Genomic DNA, 18154 nt, shown 5'->3' with positions numbered 1-18154 from the left:
AGTGATGTGTGCGGGACCCATGACTGAACCAGGCCTGCGCCATTAGCCCCAATTCCGCCGGCCACCGTGGGAGCCCGGAGCCAGGAGGATGTGAATGCGCCCTTCCGCCTGGATGCCTCCGGAGCCACCGCTGGAGAAACTTAGAGCCACCGGTGGGGCGCGGAGGGGCGGTATTGGGGGCGGGGCCCTCCTGGAGGAAGTGCGGCTAACGCACGGCATTCTGGAGCCGGAAGTCGGGCGCACGCTGAGGTTTGGCAGTAATGGCGGTGGTGCGGGGCACCAAGCGGTAAGTTGAGGCTCTGAGGATCGATTCGGCTTTCCAGGGGACCCTTATATTCACAGGGGCTCTCCTTGAGCTTAAACGCGTTCCTGGTGCAGCAAGGCTGGGGCAGACCGGCCTGGCAGGGAGTCCTGATCCAGATGTCGTAACCCGCAGGCGGCTGGCGGAGCTGACGGTGGACGAGTTCTTGGCTTCGGGCTTTGATTCTGAGTCTGAATCGGATTCCGAAGGAGCCCCAGAAGCGGAGACGTGGGCGGCGTGTGAAGCCGACCGGAGTGTGGATAAGCCAGGCGGAAGGCCCTCGTCCAGGTGAGGGGAGCGTTTCCCGCGGGACGTCTGTAAAGCCAGACGCTCTTCACCGTCCTGGCCCACCCGTCACGTGTATGCTGACCAGTCCTGGGGCCTGAGGATCGCTGACCCCTTCCCCAGACCCTTCGCCTCACCCATTCTTTCTTCCCGTGTTTGCTGAGGTTCTGTTCTGTGACAAACGTACATTGGTGAATAATAGGCCCTTTTCTGGTGTAGAGGAGCTCGCTCAGTCTCGGGTGATTCACGACGTGTGGTATGTGAGAAGAAATGAGTGCGGCAAACAGGAAAAATAGAAGGGGTAGAGAAATGGGGAGCGTGTTGGGCACCAGCTGTTGCTGTGTTTAGTGGAGAAGGCCCTTTGAAGAGGTGGTAGTTGGACAGAGACTTGGGGGAGTAAGCCGCGCAGGCGGGAAGAATGCTTTGGTATTTCATGCAGCAGGAACAGCCAAGCTCCTGAAGTGGGAGCGGGTCTGACACAGAGGTGAGTGTGTATGGAGGAGCGAGGGGGAGAGTAGTAGGAGGTGAACCAGGAGAGATGATAACGGGGTCAGATTTTGTAGACAGTTTATAAGACGTGCGCTAAAATGGGAAGTCCTCTCAGGGTTTTGAGCTGTGAAGTCACGTCCTGTGACATGCAATTCAAGAGTCACTTGGGTTGCTGTGTTGAGAGTAGGTTGGAGGTGGTGGGTGTGGAGATAGGGAGAGACCACTGTGGTAATTGGGAGAATTGAGAGATGGTGTTGGTTTTTTTTTTTTTTTTGTTTGTTTTGTTTTTTTAACGTTTATTTGTTTTTGAGACAGAGACAGAGCATGAACAGGGGAGGGGCAGAGAGAGAGGGAGACACAGAATCTGAAACAGGCTTCAGGCTCTGAGCGGTCAGCACAGAGCCTGACACGGGGCTCGAACTCACGGACCGTGAGATCATGACCTGAGCCGGAGTCGGACGCTTAACCGACCAAGCCACCCAGGCGCCCCGAGATGGTGCTGGTTTAACTAGGAGGCGTGAGAGGCTCTGAAAGGCTTTTGCTAATTAGGTCTCATGGCACATTGCATGCTGGGTATGAGAGACAGAGGTTGTCTTTCACCTGAGTGCCTGTAAAGGTAGAGTTACCCACAACTGAGGTGGAGCAGAGTGCTGGCAGAGCAAGTTTGGGGGAAACCACAAGTTCAGTGTTGTATGTGGGTTTGAAATGGCAGGTGTTGAGGCAGTTGGCTGTGCGAGTGTGGAGTTTGGGGGAGAGAGGAATCTGCTGAAAACTTACTGCTGGAAATCCCCTACCTTGGTTGTGGGTAGCTATTGTGGAGAGAGCAGATCAAGCCTTGTAGTTTCCCTGTGGAGGCTGGCGAGCTTACAGTGTGGAGGACAGGAAGCCTTACCCCACGTCCCCTACTCCCCAGTCCTGTGGGCTATGCCTGTCCTGTGGACTTGACGACCCCTGCCTTCTCAGTCGGCGTAAAGGTCGTGCGTCTGAGCATAAGGACCAGCTGTCTCGGCTGAAGGACAAAGACCCGGAGTTCTACAAGTTCCTGCAGGAGAATGACCAGAGCTTGTTGAACTTCAGTGATTCGGACAGCACCGAGGACGAGGAGGAGCAGCTGCACACTCTGCCCGACACGTTGGAAGTGAGGGCTTAGGCAGAGCTGGTGGGGGCAGGGGCACACTTATGGCCTCTGCATCCTGCTCCAGCCTGGTCCTCTGTGTCTGGTGCAGGAAGCAAGTGGGGAGGAGGAAGATTCGGATGAGGATGAGGTCCCCAGAGGACTGAAGGGGAAGAAAAGGGATTCTGCTCCTGTGACCCTAGCCATGGTTGAGAGGTGGAAGCAGGCAGCAATGGTGAGAAGTGGCATGGTGTGGGCAGCTGGACACCCCCCACCCCTTTAGGAGTCTGCCCTTGACTCATTTTAGTTACCTGGGTCTGTGGCAGACGGGAGGAGCCCCTTCTCTGAGCACCCACACTGGGGTCCTCTTCTGCACCAGACCCTCATGTGAAGGATGTCGCATGGTTCTGCCTTTATGCTAAGAGGCTCCAGGATTGCATTCTCCCCTTCGGTCAGAGATTCTAGGGGCTCTTTCTGCTCTCTTCCACTCAGTGTCTCTCTCGGGCTCCCTGTTCCCTGAAGTCTGTTGTGGGTTAGGACATAGTCTCTGCCTTTGTCAGGAGCTAGAGCCCTTCCTCCAAGGGTTTTACGTTGGTTTCTGCAGAGATAGGAAAGGACAGAAGGGAGAACCCTAGAAACCACCTGGTGCAGGCCACCATCCAGATCTGGGACCTTCAGCCTCTCCCCTGAGCCAGGCTCCCTGCCCTTCCAGGAAGATTCTGGACTCTGGTTTTTTGTTGTTTTTCCCTGCACGTGGCTCAGCAACACGGCCTCCACCTCTGCTCCGTGTCTCAGAATGTAGGCGAGGGGTACCTTTCTGTCACAGCAGGTTTCTGCAGCTCTGGTTGCCTATTGCTCTGTCCAACACAGCTAACCGCTTCCCCAACGTTCTGGGTCCTCTTATCCCTAATTTAGCAGCACCTTACTCCGAAGCTGTTCCATGAAGTTGTGCAGGCATTCCGAGCTGCTGTGGTCACCACCCAAGGAGACCAGGAAGGTGCTGAAGTCAGCAAATTCCAGGTCACGGACAGTGCTGGTGAGCTGGGGTGAGGGGACCTGGGATGCAGCCTCTCTGTTCTGTCTTCTGTCCTGTGAGTGGTATCTGTGGTCCCCTCATTGCAGTGTTCAACGCCCTGGTCACCTTCTGCATTAGAGATCTTTTTGGTTGTCTCCAGAAGCTACTGTTTGGGAAAGCCCCCAAGGACAACAGCAGGTGAAAGGGAAGAGGGGAGGTAGGGGGGTGTGGTCAGGACCCCGCACTGGGGAAGGCAGAGGCCTTGTGATCTGGCAGTCCCCCTCTCGACCCAAGCAGCACAGAGGGATGCCGAAGACGGAACCAGGCCCTTTGCCGGGCTCCGGGGAGAGGCTGGGCAGGGCCAGTTGGGTGGCTTTGTCCTTGCTCCTTTCTGTTTTCTTTCTGAAAAGGTACATTCTCTGCCCACAGTTCCTCGGGGGGCCCAGAGTGTGTGCTTGGCTTTGCACCACTAGTTCCTTAGGTCAGGATTCTCCCCTTTTCACTCTTTTTTTCCTCTTCAAGTGAATATTTCATCCACTCTTCTGCTGTTTGCTCTGGGGATGGTGTGTGTATCTGTAGGTAGGGGCCTCATCGAGGAAGCTGACAGGTGATGGTGGAGGGGATAGCCGTTGAGCGAGTGGGCAGCAAACACACGTGTCGTGAGTGGTCAGGCACAGAGTCTCGTGCGAAGGGGGCCGCTGCACTGGGAGAGCAGTCCCCGTGAAGGGTGGGAGGCTTTGGGGGGAGGTGTGCGGTGCGGGGGGGTTCGCTCAAGATGGGGTGGGCTCGGTCTCTCTGCAGGGTGCTGCAGCCGTCCAGTAGCCCGCTGTGGGGGAAGCTCCGGCTGGACGTCAAGGTCTACCTGAGCTCAGTCGTACAGGTGCAGTTCCAGCGGGGAGGGGGCCTCCTGTATCCCGCGAGGCCTGGCTGAAGCCAGTGGTGCAGTCCTTCCTCGTGTCCCAGACCCGAGTGGGTTTGGGGCCTCGCTGACCCTCCTGCTTCCCCAGCTGGTGGCCTGCGTGACGGAGGCGACAGCAGCGGCGGCCGTGCTCCAGCATGTCAGCAGTTCCGTGCCGTACTACTTGACCTTTCCCAAGCAGTGCCGCATGCTACTCAAGGTACCCGGCTGTCTCCCTTTGGCACTGTGATCGGAGGCGCGCGAGGCCACCCCTCCAGCGTGCCCCGCTCCCAGCCAGAGTGGGGGTGGCATCTGCGCCCGCCCCCCACCCTACGCCCTGCTGGGATTCTGTTTCGGTCCGCTCTCTGCCCTTGGTGCCGCAGGCCCGGTCGTGTGAGGCAACCGCTTTCTGACAAGAGCTGTAGCAAGACGAGCTTTTCTTGTCTTCTAACGTGCCTTTCTGCTTAACTGACTGAGCCACCCAGGTGCCCCCTAACGTGCCTTTCTGGATACGTGCCTAACAACAAAGCTGTGTTTTTGCGGTACAGCCTTCTTGGGGAGCCCCGTGTTACCTTTCATGTTTTTGTTACTTTTTCACTGAGGTGTAACCGTAGCTCTATCCTGAGGTGCTTTGGGAAGGGCTGTCTCCTAGCAGTGGCCACAGGGGCCTCTGGCTGGGCTTGGGGAGGCTGGGGCAGGCAGTGATGTCTCTCCTTCTGCAGAGGATGGTGATTCTGTGGGGCACAGGTGAAGAGACGTTGCGCGTACTGGCGTTCCTGGTCCTCGTCAGGGTCTGTCGGCACAAGAAGGCTGTCTTCCTGAGTCCTGTCCTCAAGGTAGTGTGGACCCCTGGCTCCTGCCTCCGATGCCCCCCAGTCTGTGTCCGTTAGAGTCTGGGTTTAAAGTCTTGGTCTGAGGTCTGGGCGGCTGCCTTTGTGGTCAGCTCCTCTTGCTGAGGCTGTGGCTCTGGGCTGACCCAGGCCATCACTGCAGTTCTCGCCCTAGGAAGTGGGGGACAGTGACAGGGATGGGAGCTCTTGGTCCTCTGGGGCTCCACATAGACTGCTCTACACAGCTCTCCCCTCAGCAGATGAGGACATCAGGTGTGGAGAGGTACAGGGACCCTGCTGCTTGGCTGCATGCCTGGGGTGATGTGTCCCACACAGTGACCCTCTAGAAACCCCTGCGTGGGCCTGGCCTGTAGCTGCAGCTTTTCTAGCCCCTCCTTCCCAGTCCCTCCGTGGTCTCCTTGCCTCTTCCTGCAGTTATTCGCGCTGCGTTTTCCTTGGCACCGCACCCTCCCTATAAGTCTCCTGTTCTGTGCGCAGCAGACTTTGTGTGGGTATACGTGTGTAGCAGCTGAGCAGCAGAGGGCCCAAGGAGCAAGTGCCACGTAGGGGGAGGGGTCTGCAGCAGACGTGGCCAGCCGTGGCTCCCACTGAGGAAAGGCCCAGGTGTCTGGCAGCGGCTTGGAGCTGGGTAGTGGGTGCACGGTGCCCTGGCAGCTCGGGTGGCCCTGACTGGGATCTTTCTGGCAGCAAATGTACATCACCTACGTGAGGAACTGCAAGTTTACCTCCCCCGGCACCCTGCCCTTCATCAACTTCATGCAGCGGACCCTGACCGAGTTGGTTGCCCTGGACACTGGCATCGCCTACCAGCATGCCTTCCTCTACATTCGCCAGCTCGCCATCCACCTGCGCAATGCCATGACCACACGCAAGAAAGTGCGTGGTTGGGCTTATGGGGTGGGGGTTGGCATGCCCGGGGTTGGGCCCCACCCCACCGTATACTTAGGGCTCCACGGCTGAGGGGCTGGGACCTCCTGGAAGCCTCCGTATTCCTGTGTAGCCCTGGGGAGAGACAACCCAGTGCCTTGGAGGGCTCAGGGCCCTTGCCGGTGGGGGCTTGGGGAACAGGTGGAGGGTGCGGGCAGCTCTGAGGGTGGGTCAGGGGAGGGGGTGGGGTAGGTGGTCGCCGCCGCTGCTGCTGGCTGGGACCCCGTGCACACCGTGGGTGAGGCAGGGCTGGATCCTTCTGGGACCCCTGGGCTGACTTGGAAACGGACTTCACTCTGTGCCCAGGAGACCTACCAGTCAGTGTACAACTGGCAGTTCGTGCACTGTCTCTACCTGTGGTGTCGTGCCCTCAGCACTGTGTACCCCAGCGAAGCCCTGCAGCCCTTGATCTACCCCCTCTCGCAAGTGGTGATTGGCTGCATCAAGTGAGTCACGGATGGGCGGGGCCACCCTGAGGGCCAAAGGAGGTCAGGGCCAGGGTTATGTGGGCTGTTACGGGGTCAGGGTTGTACAGACTGTCTTTGGACAAGGTCATGGGAGGCTGGTTTAGAGGAGAGGGTTACACAGGGAGGCATCCGGAGGGTCAGGAGGAGCTAGTTCTCCAAGGGTATGAGCCATCCCTGGGCCCTGGGGTCTGTTACTTGGCAGCACCTGTGGAAGGACCGGGGGTGGCGCCATCTGTGGCCCAGAGGCCAGCATGGGAGAATGCCCCGGATTCATGCATTCTGGGAGATGCTGGGTAGAAGGGACTATGTGCGGTTTGAAGGGAGTTTGGGTGTCTGTCTTACCATGGGGTTCTTGGGTAGTGGGTCTAGTACAACGCGCCACATTTCAGTTGTAATCATTGAGCTTTGGTTTCTGGGGGCAGAGAATGGAGGAGCCGCGTGTACCCAGGTGGCTGCCTTTGTTAGCCAGGAGGGGTCGCCCCTGTGCTCCTGAAGGAGGAGCCTTGAAAGCAGGGAGCTGGGAAGAAAGAAAGCTTTGAATGAACCATCTCCCGCTGCTCTCCTCCTGCATTAAAGTGAGATTAAGTTAAAAGCCGCGTGGGATGTTCTCTCACCCGATAATTGAGTGAGGAGGCAGGTCCTTAAGACCCGGATTTTAGTCAGGGACTTTTGGTCTGCCCTGTTCTGTCTGGAGGAATCAGATAGGGCAGGTGTGGCCACTGACCCTGACAGAAGTGACCAAGAGGGGCCCTTCCTGAGGTTCGAGCCCCATGGGTGGAAACAGGTCATGGGGAGCCAGGCTGGGATGGTGAGGCTAGGGCCTCTGCTCACTCCTGCCTTTCCATGCCCCCAGGCTGGTTCCCACTGCCCGCTTCTACCCCCTGCGCATGCACTGCGTGCGTGCTCTGACCCTGCTCTCGGAGAGCACCGGCACCTTCATCCCAGTGCTGCCCTTCATACTGGAGGTGAGAGGGTGCCTGTCGCTTGGGGTGGGAGGGGGCAACACAGTGCCTCTGTGCTCTGCTTGGAGGCGCTCCTTGCTGCGCACAGACCGCCTATCCCGAGATGCAGTGTAACCCTCCTGAGTGCTGGTGTTCTCATCTGTAGAGGAGGTTTTATGAGGACATTGCTCTGTGCAGCGCCTTGCTACCTGCCCCAGCTGGGGTGTGTGTTGGCAGGCGAGTGGCAGGGAGGACAAGGACAGCTGCTCTGCAGGGCTGGCCTGAGGGTGCTGGTTTTAGGACACGCTTGAGTCTATTCCAGTGGGCAGGAGAGCTGGGCTGGAACCCTAGATCTGATTCCAAAGCTGCGTTTTTTTTGCACGCTCCTTTGTGTATGCGTGTGTCTGTGCGTGTCTGTGCGGATCTTTGTGCATGCTTGCATGCCCCGGGGGTTAGGCCCCACCCCACCTTATACTTAGGACTTCACATCTCCCTACTAGAGAGGCCCTTAGTGCCACGTGCTGGATGGGCCGGATTAGTGGCTCAATGTGGCCAGAGCTGTGGTCTGCACCGGTTTACCAAAGCAGGGGAGAGAAGGGAGCCCCTGGGGTTTCTCTTCTGATTTCGTGTTTTCTTTTTGCACAACCCTTGTATTGGTTCCTGTGTCAGCGTGCCATAGACCGGCATGTCCTTTTTACATCCACAGGTGCAGGCCTGTCCTTTCCAGAGAAAATAAGTCACAGAGGCAGAAGGAAAGCTCTTTGCCCCCAGGGCGTTTTTGCCCTTGCCTCCCTGGGTGGGTGGGAAGGGGTGCTGAGAGCAGCCCCCTGCTCCACCTCAGGCTGAGCCAGGCTAGAGAAAGGGCAGTGCTCCCCTAGGGAAACCTGTTATTAGCACAGTCATGGGTGCTTTTTATCTGGAGCTGTGCTGAGCTCAGCTGTGAAGCATCATCCTCTGCCCTGTGGTGTCTTCAGCATCGGCCACCCACCGCCCTCAGGACAACATCCTGGATCACCCCTGCGCGAGGGTGGTGAGGAGGGGCCAGGCATGGCTGCCGCTCCACTATCCCAGGACAGCCTGCATCCTTCGGACACGGGGAGGACTTCCCTGAGAGGCAGAGTCCGATGGGCACAGCCTGTGGTCTCTGTGGAGGATGAGGGGTTATGAGCTCCTCAGGCCCTTGCTGAGACCCTCTGGCCATTGGCATATCACTCCCAGGATGCAACCTTGGGGTTGGGACCAGGCCTTGGGAATGCAGTCATGGGTGAGGATGTTGCGGTGTCAGTGACCCTGTACAGAAAGGACCTTTCTTTTGTTTCCAGACGCTGGTTCTTAGGGCTTCTTGGTCTGGTTTTAGGAGAGGGTCGGTAGCAGTGTGCACGGGTGTGGTTCTGGTCCTACCCCCATTGGCCAGAATCCCGCTCTGCAATGAAGTGATGCCCTTGGAGCCCGGAGCTCTGGAAGGCAGGGGGTCTCTGGGGCCACGGGACTGGCACTGCATGTGGCTACCTCTCCCTGGTTTTGGGGCCTCTAAGGATCTGGGGTACAGATGGGGGGGTGGGATACAGTGGGGCATGAGGCACAGCAGGCCAAGCTGAAGTGGCTTTGGGGACAGGTTTTCCAGCAGGTCGACTTCAATAAGAGGCCGGGGCGCATGAGCTCCAAGCCCATCAACTTCACTGTGATCCTAAAGCTGTCCAAGGTCAACCTACAGGAGAAGGCGTACCGGGTAAGGCTGGCCTCCAGGCCTCCTGTGGAGACGCTTGGGAAAATACCTTGGGCGGGGTCATGACAGGATGTTCTAGGGCACTGAGGTCAGTGTACGGGGTGACTGGAGTCCAATTAGTGTGGACGGGAGGGGGCTTGCTGCCCTCCAGTCTGTGTGGGCCTTCATGGGGCTCTTGCGGGGGAGGTGGTGCTCCTTGGCCTCAGCCATATTGAGCCAGAGTGTGGCTTCTGGGGAGGCTGTGGAGGCACATCCTCCGATTTCCACCCTGATAGCAAGCAGGCGTGAAGAGGGCTGAGTTCTCCTTTCTTCTCCGCTGCCTCAGGATGGTCTGGTGGAGCAGCTGTACGACCTCACCCTGGAGTACCTGCACAGCCAGGCCCAGAGCATTGCCTTCCCCGAACTGGCGCTGCCCGCTGTGCTGCAGGTGTGTGCCAGCTGTCTGGCTCCCTCTTCCTTTCCCAGATGCCTTGATGGCGTGCTTTGTAGCAGACTAGGCTGTCTTCATGGGCTCAGCTTCCCATTGACACAGGGGCCAGAAGGAGGCATCCTTGTCACAGCCACACAGGGTCAGTAGCAGAGCCTAACCTGCTGCGGGGTTTCATGTTGGCGCTGCCTCATCATAGGTAGCACGAACATAGGGGTGTGGAGTCCTGAGGGGTGGGGTTGGCGCAGGCGAGTTAACGGGGACCCTCGGACTTGCTAGCTCCTCCCCAGGCCTGTCACAGCCCAGGGACCAGACCGACCAAGAATTCTCTTCTAGGAGTAGTCCTGGTGGAGCGGGCTGGACCCGGCCCCCCAGCCCTGGGTCAAGCTGGTCTCGTGACTGTATACTTTCCCAAATGGTCCCACATGCAGGTTTGGGGCAGGAGGAAGTCCCGGTCAGCCTCAGCACCAACCCTGCCTCAGTTTTCCTTCAGGTGATACAAGGGTGGGGTTGGAGTCCTTTCTCTCACAAGTCCCTTCTGGGCCTGTCAGAGGTCCACTTGCTCTCAGCCCAGGTGTTTGCCATCTCAAGGAGGCAGGGGCCTTTCACGGGAAGGGCCGGGTCCTGTCCCTGATTCTGGTGGGCAGAGTCAGCTCCCCCAGCTGTAGGCCGGCTTGGTGAGTAGGGGTGGGCTGCCCGCACCCGAACTGCACCTGGTTTAGAGGCCCATCCAGACACATGTGGCCGTGTAGGCAAGGCTTTATTTCTGGACTCCAGGTCCCAGAATCATGGTCTAGAACATGGGCCAGCAAACTGTTCTGGCAGAGAGAGCTAAATGGTATTTTAGGCTTTACAGTCATGTGGTTTCTCACAACTGCTCAGGTCTCCTCTCTGAAGTACAAAAAATCCACAGAAATGCCTAAGTGAAGGAGTGTGGATGTGTATCAATACAGCTTTATTTACACAGACAGGCTGAGGGTGGGATGTGACCTGGAGGGTAGATCCATGCCGCCTGTTCCTCTGCCCGGCCCGTAGGGTGGGCCGTCTGCTCTCCAGCCCCCACAGGGCCCAGACAACAGGGGTCATGCGGCACCGCGCTGCGGCCCCCACCCCACACCAACGTAACTGCTCCATTCCCCAACTGTGTGCCCTAGGGCTATGAGACACATGTTTCCTGCTCCCCCATCACCTCCCTGTGGTCATGTGTGATCCCGGCAGATCATGGTCTGTGCCTGGACCTAGGCTGAGCACCGCGGCCCCCCCCCCCCCCTTCCTTTTGCAGTTGAAATCCTTCCTCCGGGAATGCAAGGTGGCCAACTACTGTCGGCAGCTACGCCAGCTGCTAGAGAAGGTGCAGGAGAATGCTGAGTATATCTGCAGTCGCCGCCAGAGGGCCTCCTTCGGTGTGGCTGACCAGCATGCAGTGGTCAGTTGGGAGCTGGTGCCTGGGTGGGTGGGGTGGGCAGCACTGCCTGAGGGCACTAGTCAGTGTAGGGCTGGGGTTTGGAGGTTTCCCCAGGGTGGACATGATCCTGAAACTCTCCCCATAGGACACCTGGGAGAAGCAGACCCGAGAAGAGGGGACACCTCTCACCAAGTACTATAGCCAGTGGCGGAAGCTGAGAGAGCGAGAGATCCAGCTGGAGATCAGTGGCAAAGAGCGGGTATGTCTGCAGAGGAGGTTCGGAGCGGGGATGTGGGCATGACCACCTGGTTTGTTCTGAGACCAGGGTCTAGCACCCTGGCTCTGACTTTAAGACCAGAGTGGGGAAGGGGGCTTGTGGGAGGAAATAGTCTCAGGGACGATGTCACCAGGACGGTTGGGGCCTGTTCCCAGCTGCAGCCCGTCCTGGGGCTGCTCTGGAGGGGCAGACATCATGCATTACTGGGTGACCAGGGGGCTTCTCTCATGACCTCCAGGAGGAGGTCCTTACGCCTTGTCAGGCCTGACTGGGCTGGGGATTTTGGGGGAATAAGTGGCCAGACTGACCTTATTTCTCAGGCCAGCCTGTGGACACCAGGAGGGCAGGCAGGGAGGGGCAGGAGGAGCTGTGCCAGTGGGTGTGGCATGGTGTGACTTGAGGGGACAGTTTCGTGCTGAGTGGCATGCCTGTGACTGTATCCCTGTCCTGGTATCACGGGTCTGCCATCCCATGACGTGATGGCTAAAGACGTGGAGACACAAAGGTGGCGGGGGCGGGGGGGGCTGTAGCTGGGCCTTCAGCCAGTGGGTGTAACTATGCTTTTGATGGTACTTAGTGGCCAGTGTGCGTGGCTGGGGCCCCCTCACCTGCCTGGCAGGGTGGCTGTCCAGGCGTCCTACCCGGCGATGTCTACCAAGTTGGCCAAGCAGAGTCTGTGCGGGGGACGGGTTGGGAGGCAAGGCCTGAAGGGAAATGGAAAAGGGAATAGGATGCTGGGTTTGGGTAAAGTCTGTCTTTGGGAATGGGAGGGAAGGACAGTAGCTGCGGTCAGGGCTCTTGCTGCATGACGCATGATGTGACCCAGCTGTGGCTGTGAGCTAAGCCTTGAGGTGGAGGGTGGGGCCCGGGGCCGAGACATGGTGGGTTGGGGATTGGGCCAGGTGGGTTCTCTCATGGCCACCAGACCACCCTCACTACTCTGGTTTTGGGTCTTTCCAGCTGGAAGACCTGAACTTCCCAGAGATAAAGCGGCGGAAAGTGGGAGGCAATAAGAATGAAGACAGAGTGGAATTTAAGGACCTCTTTGATCTGGACAGTGACGAGGAAGACAGTGCCATGGATTTCTCAGAGAGAGGTAGGGGCCTGGGCTCCTGAGCCTGAGCTCCCTGTGGGGAAGGGGTAGGTGGCCCTGGAAGGCTTCCTGACACATCTCGTGGAACCAGAAGAGGGTGCCCGCTTCCCCCTGGCGGCTCACGTTTGCGTGCGCCTTCTCCCACCGCTTCACTTGCTTTGAGGTGAGGGCCTCCCAGAGTTGGGACACGTGTCCCAAGACCTTACTCCCTCACCTGTCCTATTGGCTGGACACTTCTGAATCCTTTCCACCTGTATGAAGGGGGCCTGAGGGAAGGGTGGGTGGGTACGGGGTTCTGAGCCTGGCCCACGCTCCTACATTAGCTGTCCCCAGTATGTATTTGCTGGTGGGCTTACTCCCATGGGCTCTTCTTGGTCCCCAGGGATGCCTGGGTCCCCGAGAGCTTGGCAGAGGGTAGAGGAGGAAAAGGAGGAGGAGGATGGCAGCCTTAGCAGCCAAGAGGAAATCAGCAATTCAAAGGGTGAGTGATTCCTGGGAGTGAGGGGTGATGCTGTGGCCCTTTGAACCTGTCTGTTCAGGAACCCAAGGCTGTCGTGGGCGGCACTTCGTCGGTGGGTGGGTGGGGCCATTGGGTGGGAGAATGGCTCTAAGCTGGGCTCACACCCCTCCTTGAGGTTGCCACGCCAGCTGCTCCGTTCCCGCTGGCTCTGGCAGCCAGTAACAGTGGCACCAATAAATTAATTAGGGCTGTGATTAATTAGTGATGAGTAATCTCCAAAGGCTGGCTTCTTCCTGATAAAGCAGAATTTATGTAGCCTCGGTCTCTCCCTGCAGATGGAGACCCAGACACAGAGGCGGGGCTGCACCTCGGGGAGCTGTGGCGGCTGGCCCAGGGACCAGAGGATGAGTTGGAGGAGCTACAGCTCTCTGAGGAGGATTGAGGGCTGCCGGCCTGGGGCGGGGCCTGCGGGGACTGCCGTGCAGTGTTCCCACCTTATCAGGCAGCCAGGCTTGTGTCTTCTTGGCCGGTGCTGAGACCCGAGGCCAGGGCCCGCGCGGTGCGGGGGAGGGCAGTAGATGGTGGACTGGGCTTTATTTTCGCAACATGAAAGACCAGAAAGTACCGAGCCCTGTGCAGATCCCTGGAGTGGCGGCTGTGGGGATGGAAACCAGCACCGTGGAGCCTGCCCACAGTGCATACCGCACTGCTGGGTTAGATACATCAGCCCCGTGAGGGAAGCTGGTCTGGAGTGGGACTCTGCCCTGACCTCTCACCCGATGGCAGGATGCTGAGAATCTCGCAGAGAACTGTCCCGGTTCCAGAGAGAGCCAGCAGGCATGGCCAAGGCCAGTGTGGCATGATGTGCCTTCTCCGCCTCCTCTGTCATTCTTTGGTTTGTCTGCAGGTACCCAGGATGCAGAGTCCCTGTGCCTGGGCTCAGGTTTGGGTCCCTAGGCTGTCTGCACCTGACTCTACTCCCAGAAAGTTTCAGAAACTCTTTTCCTTTGATGTCATGTTTTCCTTTAAAAAAATCTTTGTTTTTGCATCCAAAACCAAAAGGAAGAGAAGCTGTGGAGTGGGTCCTTTGTATCAGAGCTGCTGGCACCGAAGGGCTTAGGGATGAGGGTGGTCCACCCACCAGGTTAGCACAGAGGCTGGGAGGGGTCTGCAGGCCCTGGGAGTAGAGCCACAGTTCCATTCTCTTGCTTGGGCGAGGCTCTCCCAGCAGGGGGGTGCCCCCCACCATAGGGGGAAGGGGCCAATGCTGGGGACAGGGCCTGCTCTCCAGAGGTGAGCTCCCGCTCTGGGGCCCGTAGTGTTGGTGGCTGCAGTGGCAAAGCCACAGGGAAGCTGGCCATGTAGAAGACTCGGCCCAGGCGCTTGGCCACCTGCGGAGAGATGGGCCTGGGTGGGGGGGCCTTCTGGGTTGCTGGCCTGCAGCCACAAAGAGCCTCAGTGCTGACCCACCATTGTGTGGAGACTGCTGCCCCCAGCTGGCACTCACCTGGGCCCGGATCTTGAGAGCAGGCCCGAGCTTCAGCCCCATGGTGGTCAGGAGGTGCTCCTCTGTCAGCAGGGGCAAGGTCTCCCCATCGATCCCCTGTTCTCTGAAGACCTGGGGGCGGGCAGAGGTCCGGGCCTGAGTGCTGGGACCAGTGCCCGCCCGCCCTGCTGAGTCCCTCCAGCCCACCAAATACTGAGTGTCTGGGGTTGCCCCAAGGCTTTCCAGCGAGAGCAGGGCCAAGGGAAGCTGCTGGCACAGTGTGCCAGAAAAGCTTGCAAATGGAAGGAAGGTCTGTGTGTTGAGCGTGTACGTGCCAGTGTTGGAGGCAGAGGCACTGACGCGGCACAGGGCAGGGGGAAGCATGCAACAGCATCCCCCTCCTCCCCACACACTGTTGAGGAGGGGAGATGGGGAGGGGCGGGGAGAGGCGCTCGGAACCATCTCAGGAAGGTGTCCCCCCACCCCCCTCACCGGTGCATATTCTCCACAGCCAGAAAGGCCCCCCACAAAGCTGCAGACATCGTCCACTGTCCACTTGCTGAGGTCCTCAGGGGCTGTGGCCTCCTCCCCATCCATGAAGAGTCCCCCTATGGTGCCTGGGTTGGGGGGGGGGTGGTATTACTAGGACTATGGCCAGCTCTTTCCTAGGCTCCCACCCCTGTCTGCTGACCTTTGCCCAAAATGTTCAGAGATGTTGGACTGAACACTAAAAAGGATTTTTCTTCCCATGGACACCCTCCCTAAGACCCAGGGCGTGGGGGGGGGGGGGGGGCGCAGAAGGGGAGCTAGGATTCTTTCCACCCCATGGAGGGATCTAAAGCATGGAGAGGGGATGCCCACCTGTGTGGAAGTAGGGGCTGACGGCGTAGGGTAAGCCCAGGGGCAGTGGAGGGGGCAGCATGGACCCTGAGAGAAGCCCCTTCCCCTCAGGGCTGGCCCCTCCAGTTGGGGCTTGGCCCAGGGTGGGGCCCTGGCCCCCGGCGGCCACCATCTCAGGGTCCTCTCCTTCTGAATCCTTTGGGGGCTCATCCTCAGAGCCATCTTGTGCCCAGAGCCCAGCCCCCGTGGTCTCCTTGGACTCACTGGAGTGGGCTGAGGCAGGGCTGGGTCCCCCCTTCCGAGGGGCTCGGCGGACAGGCTCCCGGGGAGGGGTGGGTGGGCCGGGGCCCGGGGGTCCCTGGGGGGGCAGGGCCAGCAGCGGCGCGGAGCTGTGTCTCAGCACCAGCATGGCCCCGCGCCGCTGCAACTCCTCGGCGCCGTCGGCGGGGCGCAGGGTGGCTTCGGGCGCCAGCAGCTGCGGCCGGTGCGCGCTCTCCAGCTCCTTCTGACGCAGCAGCTCTGCCGACATCTCCAGTCTGGACCAGGAAAAGCAGACAGTAGTGTGGGTCATGTGGCTCGGCACGGCCACCTCCTCCTCACCGGTCGCCACGGCACCTACCGGGCCAGGTTCTGCTTCCGCAGGAGCTCCTGCTGCCGGGCGAGCATCTCCGCCTGGGCAGGGGGCAGGAAGCCGTAACCTGGTGGGAAGGGGACAGACCACGAGGCCAGGTGGCCGAGTGGTCTAGGGCCGCCCAAGCCCACCTGGTCCGTCCTTGGCTTCGGCAGGGGCGAGGGTTGGTACTACGGAAGCCCTCGTGGAAACCGGGTCGGTCATAGGCAAACCCGGGTGCACCCACACCAACGGCCTCCCGACGTGCGCGCTCACGAGCCCCTTAGGACAGGGTCGCGCACCCGCCTACTCCTCACCTGGGGTCTGGCACAGGGCCGAGGGCACCCCCAGAAAGGGAGGCCGAAGGTGGGGGCCCAGGGCGATGTGAGGGGCATTCTGGGGCGACAGCAAGGGGGGCGGCTGCGACAGTTCCCTGTGGACGACGGGGCGGTAAGAGTGCGCGTCGCAGGCCCCGGCCCCGCGCGCCCCCTCTATTCCCGTAACTGCCCTGCGCCCCACCCCCCTTGCCGCCGCCGCCGCCGCCTCTACTAATTGCCGGCCCCGCGGGCGGTCGATGCACCGCTCGTTACGGCTCCGGGTCGCGCGCCGCCCCCGCCCCCGGCTGGCGGCGCCAATTAATCTCGGCGGCGGCGCGGAGGCGCTGACCCGGCGGGCGGCGGCGACTGCAGCGGTAATTACCGCGCGGGGCGCGCCGGGCCCCCGCCTCCCCGCTCCCCACGGACCCTGGGAGGCTAGGGGGGCGGGGGCGCAATTAGCTGCAATCCTGGAGGCGGTGGAGGCAGCTGCAAATAGCGCTCCGTTGGGGGGGCGGTGCGGAGGGCTGGGGGCTCGGCGTTGTTGGGGGTTGTACCCTGGGGCCCGGCTGGAGACCACCGAGAGCCGCCACAGCCCTTCCCGCCCCCTAGCTCGCTCACCCCTTGGCCTCTGCAGGTGGACGGAGGGAGGGCGGGCGGGGGGGGGGGGGGGGAGGGCTCCCTTCCCCAGCTCTCGGCTGACTTCAAGGTTTCCAGGCCTCGCACTGCTCCCATCTTCTGCCTTCTGCCCCCTCCACACCCTCCTCTCCACGGACTCCCCCAATCTGCCTCTAGCCCCCACACCTACCTGTTGGGGGAGCAAAGCCCTCAGCTGTTTCTGGAGCACCTGGATTCAGCCAGTCCCACAGTTGCTCAACAGAAAGTGCCATCACCCTTAGCACCCTGCCCAGAGGAGGGGTCACCCCCCCCCGCACCCCCCCCCCCCCACATTCTATTCCAGGAGTGTTCTAGGCCTCTGACCAACTCGGGGGTCAGACCATGAACCTAGGGCCAGCACACTGCCTGGCACACTTTCTGTACCAACATGGCTGCGTGTGACTGTGGCGGGGGAGGAGAGTGTGCACGACTGAGGGCAGATGCAGGCTGTGGACGTGACCTGCAGAAACCAGGTGCTGGGTGTATCTGAGAAGCCAGCAAAGAGAATATGGGGCCTTTTCTGATGTGGGCACCCAGTACCTCTCTGAGAAGGATGGGGTGCCAGCTGGCATGGTGCCCTCTCGGTGCTGAGCCAGGCCCTGCTTTCGGCGCTGACCTGCCGTGGATGAGGGTAAGTGGACTTCCAGGCCACTGGGGCTCCTCACAGATGCTGCTGCCACCTCTTGCCGGACCCTCAGGAGATCTGGGGGGGTTGGGGGGGTGGGGATGGTCAGTCAGTGGTGGTCTAGAGGCCAGACTCCCCCAGGGCTGGTGAACATAGGACACTGGCCAAGGACACCAAGGAGACCAGGTGCTGATGAGAGCGTGTCCTCAGAGTGACCTTGCCGTTTGGTCATGGGGACGGAAAGATGAACAGAAGGCCACAGGGCAGGGGAGACCAAACCCTTAACAGTGCCGCTAGCTTTGTATGGTGCTGGGAGTGGGGGTTGGGAGGCACCCACCTGTATTGAGAGAGGGGCAGGTTAGCATTGAAAGCGATGTGGGGATGCCAGTAACCAAGATGCAGTGGGACGGAGGGGAAGGCCTCCCTTTCAGGGGATTCTGTGGCCTCTGAATGTTGATATTGACAGGAGTTCAGAGGTTATGGAGATCAAGGCTGCAGGGGGCCTTGAGGGATGGTGTTGTGCAAAGACCCAAGAGTGAGGGATCCTCAGGCAGGCCTGCTCCTGGAGGCGTGGGGATGGGTCTCCAGCCCTGGACAGACGATGCCCAGGTGACTTCCTTCCCGGTAACACTCCGTGCACACTCGAGGAGTCTAGCCCTCTGCTCCCCATCCGGGTCCCTCCATCCTGCTCGGCCGGGCCTCTGAGTCTTCCCCCACTCCCACCGTCACCCTCCCCCCCATCCCCCCCCCCCCCCCCCCCCCCCGCCCTGCACAGCCCCAGCCGTGGCCGCCGCCGCCTGTTTATAAATTAATTACCCGAAAAGCGGAGGTGGGCCCTGCCCGGGCCGGGTGCCAGCCCGCAGAGCCCAGCCGGCGCGGCCGCCTGCATCGATCCCAGTGGGGCCCCTCGCCCCCGCGCCCGCCCGACGGCCTCGGTTATTTACAG

At 60.2% G+C, this 18154-nt stretch overlaps 2 protein-coding genes across 7 annotated transcripts in view; one reads left to right on the top strand and one right to left on the bottom strand.

Annotated features, from left to right (window-relative positions):
• The first annotated feature begins 137 nt into the window (after window positions 1-137).
• NOC2L (NOC2 like nucleolar associated transcriptional repressor) lies at window positions 138-13298 on the top strand. Of its 2 annotated transcripts, none has more exons than XM_027055299.2 (19): window positions 138-286; window positions 437-589; window positions 2039-2213; window positions 2302-2424; window positions 3108-3225; window positions 3312-3402; window positions 4006-4084; window positions 4212-4322; window positions 4825-4938; window positions 5641-5829; window positions 6187-6326; window positions 7201-7312; window positions 8904-9017; window positions 9340-9441; window positions 10724-10867; window positions 10992-11105; window positions 12084-12219; window positions 12599-12697; window positions 13012-13298. In XM_027055299.2, exons 1-19 carry the CDS (start codon window positions 261-263, stop codon window positions 13116-13118), a joined length of 2247 nt encoding a protein of 748 aa, XP_026911100.1. In that variant the 5' UTR covers window positions 138-260; the 3' UTR covers window positions 13119-13298. The 2 variants fall into 2 exon arrangements, with proteins under 2 accessions (XP_026911100.1, XP_026911099.1); XM_027055298.2 differs by having other exon boundaries at window positions 3105-3225.
• The window catches only part of SAMD11 (sterile alpha motif domain containing 11), a 19903-nt gene continuing 13899 nt past the window's right edge, over window positions 12151-18154 (bottom strand). For 3 of the 5 annotated variants that reach the window (XM_027055289.2, XM_027055296.2, XM_027055297.2), the window contains exons 8-14: window positions 17124-17286; window positions 15930-16045; window positions 15622-15700; window positions 15024-15538; window positions 14655-14779; window positions 14184-14294; window positions 12151-14067 (exon numbers count right to left, since the gene is read on the bottom strand). In XM_027055289.2, the coding sequence (XP_026911090.2) occupies window positions 13822-14067; window positions 14184-14294; window positions 14655-14779; window positions 15024-15538; window positions 15622-15700; window positions 15930-16045; window positions 17124-17286 (1355 nt within the window). In that variant the 3' untranslated portion in view covers window positions 12151-13821. The remainder of the gene's footprint in view (window positions 14068-14183; window positions 14295-14654; window positions 14780-15023; window positions 15539-15621; window positions 15701-15929; window positions 16046-17123; window positions 17287-18154) is intronic. The other 2 variants (XM_027055293.2, XM_027055295.2) reach the window with 2 other exon arrangements.

This window comes from Acinonyx jubatus, chromosome C1 (genome assembly GCF_027475565.1).
Source record: "Acinonyx jubatus isolate Ajub_Pintada_27869175 chromosome C1, VMU_Ajub_asm_v1.0, whole genome shotgun sequence".
NCBI classification, from domain to species: domain Eukaryota; kingdom Metazoa; phylum Chordata; class Mammalia; order Carnivora; family Felidae; genus Acinonyx; species Acinonyx jubatus.
This window is presented reverse-complemented; position numbering and strand designations above follow the sequence as displayed.